Source organism: Thamnophis elegans, chromosome 7 (genome assembly GCF_009769535.1).
Source record: "Thamnophis elegans isolate rThaEle1 chromosome 7, rThaEle1.pri, whole genome shotgun sequence".
Classification (NCBI taxonomy): domain Eukaryota; kingdom Metazoa; phylum Chordata; class Lepidosauria; order Squamata; family Colubridae; genus Thamnophis; species Thamnophis elegans.
This window is the reverse complement of record NC_045547.1, coordinates 54,312,258-54,327,419: the sequence shown is the minus strand read 5'-3', so window position 1 is coordinate 54,327,419 and position 15,162 is coordinate 54,312,258. Positions and strand designations below refer to the sequence as shown.

General features: G+C 41.9%; 1 protein-coding gene across 1 annotated transcript in view; it reads left to right on the top strand.

Moving 5' to 3' along the window:
- Positions 1–15,162, top strand: part of TMEM117 (transmembrane protein 117) — a 95,235-nt gene that overhangs the window by 71,523 nt on the left and 8,550 nt on the right. The window contains exon 7 of the mRNA XM_032221679.1: positions 3,721–3,850. Within this exon, the coding sequence (XP_032077570.1) occupies positions 3,721–3,850 (130 nt within the window). The remainder of the gene's footprint in view (positions 1–3,720; positions 3,851–15,162) is intronic.

The following is a 15,162-nucleotide window of genomic DNA, read 5'->3' as shown; positions in this document are numbered from 1 at the left end:
GAACACCCATTCAAAAATAAATAGAAATTTATTTATTTATTAGAAATAAATGTCGAAGAATTTTTTTAAGAGTGACACAAGAAAGTAATGTGGTGAAGATATGATGTCCTTATATGAATTTCCTGATTGTATTGTATGGAGATGCCATACCCAGTTTATGAGAGAATGCACTGAATTCAGCCTTAGTTTTTTCACAAAAAAGTCTCACTTTAAAAGTTGGAAGACTGCATATAATAAGCATGTTATCCATAATAAATCCCAAGTTCTTCAAAATACAAAAGAGGAAACAAAATGCTACCATTCAGTGGTGTACTAACCATTAAGCAGACTAAGCAGGTGCTCAGGGCATCAGGCCCAAAGTGGGCACCACGAAGTTGAGGAAGAAAGAAAAATCAATGAAGATTTGTACAATATGTACAAAGGGGGGGGGGCACCGATATTTGTCAGTGCTTAGGGCACTGGTGACTCTTAATCTGCCACTGCTTCCATTTTAATGATCTACAAGAAAACTTAAGGACACAACTGAATTATTCCCCATGTGTAATGTACTGTGTTACAACTTATTGGTTTTTCTAAGAGCAAAATTAACTACATTTTGTCCATTAACTGAAAAAAGTGCCTGGCAATTCCTCAATTTAGTTGAGACGTAGTCTTTTTTTAAAAAAAATATATCATTCATTAAAAAAATATTCTATCTATTTAGGGTTTGGAGTTGTAAAAAATAAGCTTATTAACAACATGACAAAAATAATAACTGAACAGATTTTGAACAAAGTTAAAAGCCATTACAAGCACTAATGTTACATAGAAATAAAGATGGGTCAAGTAAGTAGCTCAGGGTCTTGACTTTTCTTTGGGGGTTGCATAGATGTTGCACCAATTATGAATACTCGATATGTATATTGTTGTGTCAAATTTGAGGTATAGCTTGGTAAAAAAAATACACAAAAGAACCAGAGATTGCCTTTTAGATTATGTGTTTATTCAGCTGAACAAAGACGGGCCTACTTAACCAAAGTTTTAATTTTCATATCCTGACGGGTTTTAAGCTTTTCAAACTTCCTAATGACACACTCAAGAGGGCCGAGGGCACATGTCTTATTGTTGCTCATTCTGACCTCAACTTTCCCTTGAGTCGAGCACATGTATAAATCACACACACTCTTTCGCAACCTGTTGGACCACAAGAGATCCACCAACTTCCCTTGCAATGTGAGCACCCCTGCTCAACAGCACAATGGCCTAGCAGGGAGCCGCTGGGATCTAAAATCCGTTTGACACCTAGGCCTGGTCAACAGTGGAATTTATTGATATAGAGGCAGTCTCTCACCCAGGCACTCAGTCAATAGACACTCTCAATACGTTGGAGCATGAGAGTACAGGGTGGGCTCCCTTTACGTTCTACACTCCTCCAATGCTGGAAGGGTGGGGGTGGTTGAAGCCCACCTTTCTGCCCAGCTCTGGTCAACGGTGGGATATGATTAGGGGAAACAGCCATGTTCGCTCAGTCACTTACTTGAAACACACCATGATAACAAATACTGTGTTATGCCTTGTCTTCAGCCCTCTGAGTAGGCAAGAACTAAGTAAAGGCAACAAGAAGAAAAATATCTGGTCCATCAAAAAGTTTATGAAAGTCGGCGAAGGCTCAAATAGGGGGTTCATCTCTAGGAAGTCCCAGAGTGCACCTGATGCTTCTCTCTTCCTGAGCCTACCCAGGACTAAGCACCTCATCCTGGCAGAGTCACCAAAAATGTTGTACCAGATTAAAGGTATGGCTTGACAAAAATACACAAAAGAACCATGGATTGCCTTTTAGATTACACGTTTATTCAGCTGAACAAAGACAGGCCCCTCTAACAGAGAGGAAGTCCCAAACATACACAGATTCTTATACCTATTTATACATTTCTTACACTCCACCCAGCAAGCCTGGTACATAAGAGATACAGGAATCACTCAGAAAGTCTGGCACACAGTAGATAAGATGTTAAGATAGTTTATAACTGAGCATATGTAGGTTCTTTAGGGACACTGAGCGTTTAGGGACACTAGGTTATTTAGGAACACTGGGTGTTCCTTGGCATTTCAGGACATTGGGTGTTCCCCTGGGGACTTTCCACAACCCTGCAAGTGTCCAGAGGCAAGGGTACCATCTGCACATACACAACTTCTAGGCTCTCCCCAGAATCAGGGTCAGCATCAAGTCTATCTTGATGGCCCATTCAAGTGCAGATAGATATATTATAAAAGTAAGAGCTAATTGGGATTCTAAAAAAAAGAATAGCATAGATTTAAGCAATCAAAATAGAAGGAAAGTCCCCTAATCTAAACTAATCTGATAAATGGCATCTCAACCCAAATAGTTGATTTCACCATAGTGAACGCAATAAATTAGGGGAGAAATTATTCTTGCAGTTTCCAAGATTCTGTGTATGCCCCTTCATTAAATATACTTCATTGATATCAGTCCTTGAAAATTCATAATTTCTACAAAAGGAATACATGGTTTCATGTTTTGAGTGTAGACCATGGCTATCATAAGGATTCTGGATGGTGGAACAAATTGCTATTTATGATTTAAGATGCCAATGTCTCTTGATTCCTAATTATGTCACAATTTCTTACATGATCTAAAAACAATCTCCATTCAAGCTAAGCCTCAGTCTTATTGAAAAGGCTACAACCAATGTAACGAAGAATGGGTACTCACATCTATTATGTGCATATCCAGGAACTAAGACATTTCAATCTATCACAATACATAACATAAATTTACGAATTTTGTAATCCTTCTGGAACAGACAGATTGTTTAAGATGGTCTAGTAATTTTTTCAGGCTTCATTGGGAATCCCTAGAATATAAAACACAATCTGCATCTCTGAAATACTAAAATACTGCCTTCACAAAAGACAAGAAATGGGAATATGAATAGAAGGAGTCTAATCCAGTGCGCAGAGCAATCATTTTAGAACAATTTTTCTATGTTAACAAAATATTTCTTTTGTCTTCTGCAACAGTTTTACTTTTGCAACAATTTTGTAGCCAACTATTTACCTGCTGAATTTTCTGTTTGTAAACTGACAGTTTAATTATGGTAGCCAGGGCTGTTCCTATAAATGAAAAGAATGAATTCCATTATAGTTTATAATAGAGCAGAGTAGGACCCAATTTTTTGTACTCATTTCTAAAAATATACATTACAATAGAAAAAATATGTATGTCAAAGTTAAACTCTGGAGTCCTTGGTGCTGTTGGAGCATGGTTGTTGGGTTACAGACAGTTCATTACCTGAATAAGTAACATCATCAGTATTAGTGAGTGTGGGATTTGTTCCCTTTTTAGTGAAGATTTACCTACATGTAGATTTCTCCCATTTGTGGGCTTTCTGAAACATTTGATGCCCACAATTATAGTATTATTGTATATCTATATAATAGTATAATATATTATACGGATTAAATAACATCACCATTGCTAATGATATGAGGTTTGCTCCCTATTTACAGTATATACAGTAGTTTTCCCTGCCTGTTTTGGTGGAGGTGTGGTTCCTTGATTAGAGTGTTTGCTTGTCTGGTGTTAATCCCTGCTTATCTGGGTGTCATAGAAAGGTAATCTATAAATCAACTCTGTAGAGTGTATCTGAAGGTGAGAGGAGATATATTTTAAATAAAAATGTTAGAAGGTGAAAGGTTTTCTTTTCTCTTTTTTGGCAGGACTGGGAATTTCCCCATTTTATGGGTGATGTTGATGTGAATCTTCCAGGCTTGCCTGCTGCACATTTTCAGTTCAGACTGCCTTATTTTAAAACTATTTTAAAGGAGGAGTATCACATTCATGTTACAGGTATGTAACATTCTTTGAACTTCTTATTCAAAACAGAATTGGAGGATTCTAAAGGAAAAATTTATCTTTGATTTCCATAATTGGGAAAGAAAATAAAAATACTTTTCTTGGGAAGAACATAACATCAGTATATATTGAAATTTGTCTAGATTAAAATCCGCTCATAAGTGTGATTTCTTAAAAGAGCAATGAGAATTTCAGGAAAAAGATGCTTCGTTAATATGATTATTCACCTAAAATTTGAAATAGTACAGTCCAATGACACTTGTCCTATACAATTTGCCCTTGTATCAAATTTCTTTCAGAAGATCTAACCAATGTGAATCCCAGATTATATCTTTGCCGATTAATTTAGCTTCCATATAACTTTTAGCTCCCCTCCATTCTTTAACTGTAAGAAGTACGGAATAGCAGATGATTTCCAGAAGAATTAAAAATAGACTTGCCTCTTAACAATAAGACTAAATGTTAAGAGAGTATATATTAAAATAGCATGTTATAATGCAGAATTGTACAAATGCAATTAATGTGCTTGTTTTTGTTAGTAAATGGCATACATGGGGAAACCTAATCTTGGGAGTATCCATGACAAATAGAGAAGGAGAGTTATGTTCATATTAATGACAGCTTTCTTTAAGAGGAGATTTTTGTCTAGAATTTGACAAGTCTAGATCCACTATAGTAAAGAATAGGAAAAAATGAATGAAAACCCATTTCAGGTTTATAATTTATTACTCATTAGAAGATTTCTTCTAACTGACTGATACCACTGCATTGCTTTTGATTTAGTAAATTGAAAGTGAATACTATGATCTGAAAAGTTTGGGTAGAAAGGGCTATGTTGTCAGATTAATAAAAGTAATTAGAAATTATTAGAAATCATAAAGCAATAGAAAAATAGAGGCAATTTACTTTAACTCTTTCTGTCTTTTGGATGCAAACTATCAAAATTATAAACTGAACAATTTTGAAAACATCTCCATTGAAAACAAAATAAAGCTTAGAAGATTATATATTTTTAAATGTACTTAGAAAATGGAAAGACATTATATATCCAACAGCCTTCGGGAGATATGAGTCTGGACGAGAATAATCTGTATATTGAAATTTTAAACCAATTAAATAGTTAGCACCAAAATATAGTTAACAGGAAGAGAGAACTCTTCAACACTGTACATTTCAATTAAGAGATACGCACCTACAAACACAAAGCTCAGTGGAGTGGAGAAGCGAAACTAAGTCTGAAAATGAAATATTGTTTTTAAATGTATATCTTTACATTGCAATCTAGAAGATAAGAACAATGCTTTCAATCTTGCCTGACAAGTGTCCATTTGAATATCCTTTATGTATTCTAGGAAGAACAGTACAAAAAGAACAATTTCACATTTCTCACATGAACCCCTTTGATCTCAGAATCATACTGTTGTGTATAGTATCCCTTCACACAAAGGAAATCTAGGAAAAACCAGAATTCTATTTCCTGTAGAGTATACTTGCTCAGATATACACTCATACTTCACAGTGTAAGAGAGACTACTGTCTTTTACTAGAAAGCACAGGCATTGTGTACATATGACGTGAATCTGATTCCTCTCATCCTTTAAATGTTGCATAAATAATGGAATGATCTGTATCTCATGTATAGAAGGATGTGAATAGTAGGTGAATAATAAAAGCTAAAATGTAGCATTTTCAAAATGTATTATTGATTGTGAGGGTCTAGAGCGGGGGTAGTCAACCTTTTTATACCTACCACCCACTTTTGTATCTCTGTTAGTAGTAAAATTTTATAACCGCCCACCGGTTCCACAGTAATGGTGATTTTATGAAAACCTAATGAAAATGTTTTTAAATAATGCTATGAATTTTTTTTAAAAAGTCAATGAAATTTTAAAAAAAGGAACGTGCTTCAATATCAGACAAAACCCCTACCGCCCACCATGAAAGCTGGAATGCCCACTAGTGGGCGGTAGGGACCAGGTTGACTACCACTGGTCTAGAGACAAATGGTTACTTGGAGAAAGATTTTCTATAACGAAGTGAGCAACTTGAAGTGACTTGCCTCCCCCACCCTAGCTCTTTTTAAAAGCAGACTGTCTAGTTGGCCATTGCATTTACATGGCATTTTCCTTCTCTCAGACCCTTTAAAATGACTGAGATGTTTTGTGAAAGGCATAATTTAATTGAAGAATGAACACATGAATAAGGATTGTGAAATCTTTTTTTTCTCCGTTTCCAGCTCAGAATTAATAAGTCCAGTTTATTACAGTTACTAGACAAATTACTCCATTTGAATGCATATCACATCACCAAAGTTGCAAGAAGCTGCTTTATCTCACTTCAGTACCATTTCAGGAGAATTATAAAGAGTATTAAGCCAGCATGAGAAATTCCCCTTGGGTAGGCTGTGCGTGGCCATCTGTTCTTAAATCAGTTCTAGGTTCTGAACTCCATCTTTGGAACTTTTAAAATTGTCCATCTTGCTTCCCAATATTATGGGTACATTATTCAAATCCAAAACTCAGAGGTAAGAAAGAATTCTACAGATTTATCTGATGACACTGTTCAAAAGTTATTTGAAAAATATATTTCTTTTAAATTAAGTGCCTCTGATTATTTTTGTAAGCTATTTGGTGTAAAATTAATTACATGGCAATGCAGTGTACTCTCAGAGAGATGGCCATTTGGCAAACAAATATGAGCAGGGTTCTGCAGTTTAAAAGAAAAACAGGAAAGAATATATTGGACAACTGTCCAATAGATGTCATTAAAAAGTTGGTGGGGAGTCATCATTTTGCTTAAGTTACAGTTTCAATTCATGTCATGATGGATTAGAATATAAATTTCAATCTATTTATGTAGAATTCTGAGAAATCTAATATTGTATGATAAAAGCCCAAAGAGGAGCCGATCTAATCCCTCCCTGACTAATTAGAAGCTTCAATAGATTGGGTACCATTCTATGGCTATGCCAGGAGAAGTTGTGAATTTCTGTGGTTCGCAACCATCTCTTTTGACATACCTACAATATATGGAGACATTTCCTTTCAGTCTGATATAGTTCATTCCTCTCTCATTAGTATCAAGCATAAATGAACAGAATGGATCAAATTATCTTTCTCAGACAAGAGAGAAAGGGAACCTTTACACAACTTCATGTTATGTGCCAGTTGTGGCCTTTCCTGGATCAGGAAATATAGAAGCTACAGCTTGTGCAGAGTGTGGAAATGCAGGCAGTTTTTGGAACCCTAAGAATGGCCCCCATGACATCACTGCTCTATGAGCTGCATTGGTTGCCGGTCTGCTTCCAGGTGCAATTCAAGGTATTGGTGGTCACCTTTAAAGCCCTTAATGGCATTGGGCCAGGTTATTTGTGGGACTGTCTCACCCCACTGGGATTGGCCTGTCCACTCATGGGAGCAGAGGAGGCAGGGTGTTGGTTCCCTCAGTTCAATTATTTCAGTTCGTGACTCCAGGAGGAGGGCCTTCTCTGCTATTGTTTCTGCCCTCCAATGTGAGGTTGGCCTCAATCCTCCTTCCTTTTGTAAGGCCCTAAAGACATGGCTTTGCTAGTCAGCTTGGGGACACAGCACAGTGAAAGTAGTTGATTGAGTAACAACAGATCCCACCTCCCCCCATTCTGCCCCTGTCCTCCCCACATGTCCTTTCATTTATTAATAAATAAATTTTAATGTTTGTTTTTAATTTATTTATGTTTTAATGTATATCTATATATAAAAAAGCAAAATACCACTCACGCATCATCACAAAATCTCCTGAACTGTAGAGCCTACAAACTTCAAATTTGCCACATATGTTCCTCTTGGCTTCTAGGTGCCCACTAAGAAAGGATTTTTCAAAATGACCATCATAACATTAGTATTTCCTATATTATTATTAACACTCTGTGATGCTAAGGAGTTCTACTCCCCCTCCCCACCTGAAAAGAAATCTGTCCCAAATGCAAAACACAAGCAGAGGAGAATCAATTTCAGTTTTACTTTCACAGCAGGAAGCAGCTTTACTGCAGAACAGTTGAGCTAAGCCACACCCAGTCTCCTTCCTGTCTCCTTCTTGCTCACACAGCAAATACTATTTCAGTTTCCAAACACCTCTCAACTCTCTCACATACTGACAGGACACTAGCCAGATGAATATAAATGGATGCTGGTAGGCAGAGGCAGATTTCCACCCCTTATTTTCCTCCTCAGTTCAGACAAATCTGTTCCTTCTACTGTAACACCAATTAAAGGGAAAAAAGGCAAAAAACACAGAAATATTTTTACAGATGCGATTAGGAAAACACGAGTAAAGGAAGCTGCACACAAGTATCGTCAAACTCATCCCCAAGTCAGTAGACAGGCTGTAAAAAAAGTATACATCTAATAACTCGCATGTTAATCAGTCACAAATGAGATCAATGCCTTGGACTAATAAGTATTTGTCTCATTTTAACTATGAACCTCAGATTAATTACTCCAGGGACAAGGGTAACCAGGGTAACCAGGGTCTGTTAATCTCAGACCCCGGTTACCCTGTGCCTGGTGCCGTTCTCTAAAGTGACAGGATGAGAGTCCCGGGATGTGCTGCAGTGGTGGTAAAGTCCACTTCCCTCCCCTTCAGCCCTACCCTGAACCCTTACACAGCCTTCTCACCCACCAGCATCCAACGGCACTTTCTTTCTGCTGTCCAGAAGTACAACGGATGCTTCCAAATGACATATTTTGGAGCCAGAGAAGTGAAGGAAGGATATTTTATGCCAACATTCAAAGTGCAGGGGCAGGTCTACCATAGGATAAGGAGTATCATATACTAGTTGGTGATGATGACAATGAGAGGGACATCTGTTGTGGAATCTACCTAGGTGTTAATCCACAACTGGTTAGCCAACTGCAGAAGTTGCTGAGTGAACACAACAAGTATATTCTGGAACTTAAGGCTGCTGTTGATTCTGTTCCTAAGGACCACAAGGACTTCAAAGTGGTGATTAATGCTGATAGGAAGCCTTCTGGAGAGCACTGAGGTCGTTTCAATGCCCTTATGACCACAGAAGTGGCTGTTCTCATTATCAGCCAGGATCTCTCTTGATATCGTTCTCCACAGCAGAGACAACAGGTTGTTATGAATCAGTGAGACGCCCCATGCCTATGACGCTCTCCAGTACCCTCTGATGTTCTGCCATGGAGAAGATGGCTATTACATCAATATACCTCAGTGCAACACAAACAAGATTTCTCTCAAGAAGACCATGTCTGCTGCTTCCTTTTACAGCTACAGGATAGTGGAACGTGATGGCAAAGAATGCTACCTACGGCTGTTCTGCAACCTTCTCAATCAATTTCTGGTTGATATGTGTCAGCTTCTGCTTTGCTATCGCTTCAGCTGCCATGAAACGGGGAGGGTGGGCATGGTATTTGGGAGGGGTTACTAATTGTGCTGGTGGAAGTTTCTGGAGTCTACCGATTGATTGGACTACGCATGCGTGGGTGTTTCCCGCCATCTCTAACGGCACCGACATTCCATCTTCGTGATGCCTTTTGAAGTTATCTTGCACCTGACATTTGGAAGACTTATGATTGGACTGGGTCTATGATGCCAAGGGGTGGGGAATGGGCTATTCCATATATCAACTGTTTTTGCGCCTAATTAACCAGACTTCGCTATGCATTGCCTTTAACCATTTTTAATTAGTAAAAGTACATTTGATTTCTACGCATGGAGTCTCATGGTCATTCTTTCCTAATTAACTAATGGAGAGGAACTGACAGGTAGCGAAGTCTCAAAACACTTTTCCAGGAGACTATAATCTACCGTGGAAGGTGCAAAAACTTCAAGGAGACAGGAAAAAAAAATGTCTTCACCAGTTAGTGATGGAGAAAAGGACAAAGAAACCACTGATATCTTGTTTCCTGAAGAATTGGCTCAGCTGGAGATATCGAGCCCTGCTAGTCCCCCCCGTTGGTCTATGTCGGTGGGACAAAGAGAGGAGGGGGCAAACTGGGATGCGGCCGTTACCAGAAGAAGACACCAGGAAAGGCCGTTCGAGGCGGGAGCCGAACGAAGACCCCAGGAGAGAGATCAACCTGATTACTTGGAGCGGAGGTACTCTGGGCAAAGATTTGGGGAAGGTGAAGAGGCCGAGAGGGGATGGGAGCAAGAAAACCCATGAGCAGCTTCACCCCCCCCTGCCAGGGGTGCTGCCAGGCCAGGGGCCCCCCTCCCCAGAAGACGCAGAATGGCTAAAGTTCCCCCATTACCTGTGAAATATGATGGAAACCCTAAGAAACTGAGGTCTTTCATCATGCAGGTTTATAATTACATGGAAATCTATGGGCCCGATTTTGAATCAGATACCTTGAGAATACGCATGGTTTTACTTGCATTAGATGGAGAAGCCTCTGACTGGGGAACAGGCTTACACCAATCAAATTCCCCCCTCCTGAGGAATTTCAATGCGTTTATGGGAGCTTTCAAGAGACGTTTTGATGACCCCCTGACTGAGAAACGGGGCAAACTGAAATTTATGACCCTCGCACAGGAGGACAGGCCAGTGTCCGAGTACATTCAGGAGTTTCAACACCTATGTAATTACATGAGGGGTTGGGGTGAAGATATTTATCAACAATGTGTTAATCGCCACCTTCCCAAACGCTTGACTGTTTGGTTTGAAAACGCGGCAGACATTGAACTGGATTTAATGAGACTCAAATGTGCTAGGGAGGAGAGGCAGAAGAGAAAAGAGAAAGCTGTGAAATCTTCCCCCCCAAGCCGCAAAACCCCTTTCGGAAGCAGAGGCGAAGGGAGGGGAGGCCCCTCTGGGAAATCCAGACCATTTGCTTGCTTTTGTTGTGGGAAAATCGGCCATCGCGCCCCTGAATGCCGCGCCCAGCTGCCCACAGCCGCCCTAACCCCTTCCAAACGGGAGGGAAAACCCACCAAGGCCTCAGATAAGAAAAAGAAAGAAGCTGCATTCGCCGTTGATTCCACCCCCCCCCCAATTCGCCCAGGCTTTGGAGGGAGAAGCGGAAGTCTCCACCAGCTCCTCTGATGACTCCGATGACGACGCCTCGCCTCGCTGGGTGAGTTCAAACAAAGGCCCTATGCTAATCCCCGTAGAGTTAAGAGTTCTGCCCGATGGGGGGTCCGAAAGCCTTCCCGCCCTCCTTGACTCAGGCTGTTTCCGCTCAATGACCAATCCTGCTATGGTGGAAAAACTGGGCCTCAAGTTGAAAACTTTGAAAACCCCTATTGTTTTTTGCCAGATAGATGGGTCCATCGCAGGGGGGGGACCCGCCCATTTCTTCACTGAGCCCTTAGAGATGAAAATGGGATCCCACACAGAACTAATCTCTTTTATTGTGGCTCCTGGGATGGACAGACCACTCATTTTGGGCCTCCCGTGGCTTCGAAAATGGAACCCTCGCATAAATTGGAGGGAGGGTTGGTTACGGATTCGCACGGCCACACCTCCGGAAGGGGAGGGCGTTTCTTCAGAGCCTGTTAGCGTTTGGGCCGCCAGAGGGCGGGAGAGGATTGAAGGAGAGGAAAAAATTCCTAAAGTGTATTGGGACCTGAGAGGAGTTTTTAGTGAGAAATCTTCCAACAAACTTCCGCCCCACAGGCCTACTGATTGCTCAATCGACATTTTACCCGGGGTGAAGCTACCAAAACCCCAAATATATTCCATGTCACCTAGGGAAATGGAAGAGATGAGGAAGTTCATCGATAAAAATTTGGAGCAGGGATTCATTGAGCCTGCCCGCCCTAAGGTCGCTGCTCCTGTGCTGTTCCGTGAAAAGAAAGATGGCTCTCTGAGATTGTGTGTTAATTTTAAAAGCCTGAATGCCATATCGGCCCAAAATTTATACCCGCTACCGTTGATGAAGGACATGTTAGCCCAATTGGGGAAGGGCCGCATTTTCACTAAACTGGACCTCAGGGAGGCGTACTACAGGGTCCGTATAAAGGAAGGGGATGAATGGAAAACTGCTTTCAACTGCCCTCTTTGTTGCTTCCAATTCCGGGTCATGCCTTTTGGCCTGCAGGGGGCGCCTGCTGTTTTCATGCAATTAATAAATGAAATCTTGCATGACCACCTTTACAAAGGCGTTATCATATATCTGGAGGATATCCTTATCTATTCTCACAATTATGATGACCACGTCACTCTGGTGTGCACCGTTTTAAAGAAACTCAGGGCCGCTGAACTTTATGCCAAATTGTCTAAGTGTGAGTTTCACCAGGCTAAGATTGACTACCTTGGTTACCGCATCTCTCCTGCTGGCATTGAGATGGACCCTGGAAAAGTGAAAGCGGTCACTGAGTGGGAAGCACCCCGAACACGCAGGCAGTTGCAAAAATTTTTGGGTTTTGCTAACTTCTACCGTCAGTTCATTCCTTCTTTTTCCAAAATTGCACTTCCTATCACAAATTTGTTGAAGTCCAAGGGTGGGCCTAGACCTAAGCCTAGCAAACCACTGGATTGGACCATGGAATGCCAAGCTGCTTTCGAAAGACTAAAATGCCTGTTCGCTGCGGAGCCTGTCCTCAGACATCCCGACATGGACAAGCCTTTCGTCGTCCAAGCTGATGCCAGTGATGTCGCCGTTGGGACCGTCTTGCTGCAAGCCAACGACCACGGTGACTTACAACCATGCGCCTACACCTCTCGCAAGCTCACGGACACTGAGAGACGTTGGGCCGTTTGGGAGAAGGAGGCGTTTGCGGTGCGATGGGCCCTAACCACATGGCGCCATTTTCTGGAGGGCGCTAAGCACCCTTTTGAGGTGTGGACTGACCACAAGAATTTGGAGGCGTTGAGGACCCCGTACCGTCTATCCCCTAAACAAATGCGGTGGGCCCAACATTTCAACCATTTCAATTTCACGCTCAAGTACATCCCTGGAGGGAAAAATTTCATGGCTGACGCTTTGTCCAGACTTCCCCAATACAACTGCTCCAAACTGAGTGTTGTTCAACCTGTTGTTCCCACTTCCAGCCTGGCGGCTCCGGTGGTCACTCGCCAGCAAGCACGTGTGAAAGTGGAGGTGCCTCAAGATTTTCTGTCTGACCTCAAACGCGCCCTTCCCCAGGACGACTGGTTCCAGAAACATCAAGATGAGTGCACTGTGAGGGACGATCTACCATGGATCGGCGCCAAGCTTTATGTGCCTGCCTCTCTTCGTCTCGTTGTTCTCCAACGGGCTCACGATTCCAAGTTGGCGGGTCACTTTGGATTCGTCAAAACCTTACATCTAGTCAAGAGGCAATTCTGGTGGCCCTCTTTGAAAAAGGACATTGAACTTTATGTGGCCAGTTGCCCGGTTTGTGCTGCCGCTAAGAGGCCGCCCGGGAAACCACAGGGGCTGCTCCAGTCCGTGGCACGACCTGTCGCCCCTTGGAAGGAAATTTCGATGGACTTCATTGTCGAGCTTCCTGAGAGCCAGGGGCACACCATCATTTGGGTCGTTACGGACTTATTTTCCAAACAAGTTCATTTTATACCTTGCCACAAGATTCCTTCTGCTAAGGCTCTCGCCAAACTCTTCATCTCCCACGTTTACCGGTTGCATGGAGTGCCTGATCGTATTGTTTCTGATAGAGGGGTCCAATTCACCTCCACCTTCTGGAAGGAGTTTCTTAAACGCATTGGCTCCGCCCAGGGCCTTAGCTCCACCCACCACCCTCAGACTAACGGGGCCTGTGAGAGGACTAATTCTGTTCTAGAACAGTACTTACATTGTTTCATTAATTATCAGCAGGATGATTGGGTGGACTTGTTGCCGCACGCTGAGGTGGCCTACAACAATTCTGTTCATACCAGCACTGGTTTTACCCCTTTCCGGGTTGTTTTTGGTCAGGACTTTGTTCCTATTCCTGAGTTGCCTCGTGACCAGCCGCAAGTTTCTTCCGTCGCTGATTGGAGTGAGCGTCTCAGCCGTGTTTGGCCTTTGACTCTTGCTACGTTGGATGCTGCTCATCGCGCTCATAAGAAACAAGCTGATAAGAAGCGTGCTCAGCCTTATCAGTACAAGGAGGGTGACTTAGTCTACTTGTCCACAAAGTTCCTTCAGACCACTCAAAAATCCAAAAAATTGGGGCCTAAGTATGTTGGTCCTTTCCCCATCCTCAAAATCATCAATCCTGTTTCCGTTCATTTGCAACTGCCTAAGCATCTCAATCGTGTTCACCCCGTGTTCCACGTTAACCTCATTAAGCCTGTTCGTGTTTCAACTTTACGTCCGCCTGATACTCCTCCTCCTCCTCCATTGTTGATTGATGGTGAACAACACTTTGAAGTCCGTGAGATTTTGGACTCCCACAGGCGGCGTAACCGCATCCAGTACTTGGTTGCTTGGAAACATTTTCCCCCCTCCCACACGGAATGGGTTGACAAGTCCCATGTTCGTGCTCCCCGACTACTTCGGAAGTTTTATGCTGCTTATCCTGACAAGCCTTAATTTTCTCTCTACCCCCCCCCCTTTTTTTTCTTCTCTGTTTTGTTGTTCGTCTGTCTGTCTGTGTTTTTTCGTTTTACAGGCCTGATCGCCTTTTTTTCGGGGGACGGCTGGATGTCAGCTTCTGCTTTGCTATCGCTTCAGCTGCCATGAAACGGGGAGGGTGGGCATGGTATTTGGGAGGGGTTACTAATTGTGCTGGTGGAAGTTTCTGGAGTCTACCGATTGATTGGACTACGCATGCATGGGTGTTTCCCGCCAGCTCTAACAGCACCGACATTCCATCTTCATGATGCCTTTTGAAGTTATCTTGCACCTGACATTTGGAAGACTTATGATTGGACTGGGTCTATGATGCCAAGGGGTGGGGAATGGGCTATTCCATATATCAACTGTTTTCGCGCCTAATTAACCAGACTTCGCTATGCATTGCCTTTAACCATTTTTAATTAGTAAAAGTACATTTGATTTCTACGCATGGAGTCTCATGGTCATTCTTTCCTAATTAACTAATGGAGAGGAACTGACAATATGTATGCAAAAATTGAAAGTAAAAAACTCAATTGGATTCGTAGAACCCCCCCCCCAAAAAAACCCTGAGAAGTGAGGAGTATGTGCACCTGAACATACATGACAAGAAATGACACCCACTTATCACAGCTTGACAAGATGGTTGTGTTGCCATCTTCCTTCACTGGAGGACCCCACTACATGCATGAGCGAATTCAAGATGTGATGACGTATGTGCACCATTTCCGAATGACTGGATCTGTTCATTACATTTGCCTGCAATCCGAAATGGCCAGAAATTATACAGATCTTGATACACGGGCAAAAATCTCATGATAGACA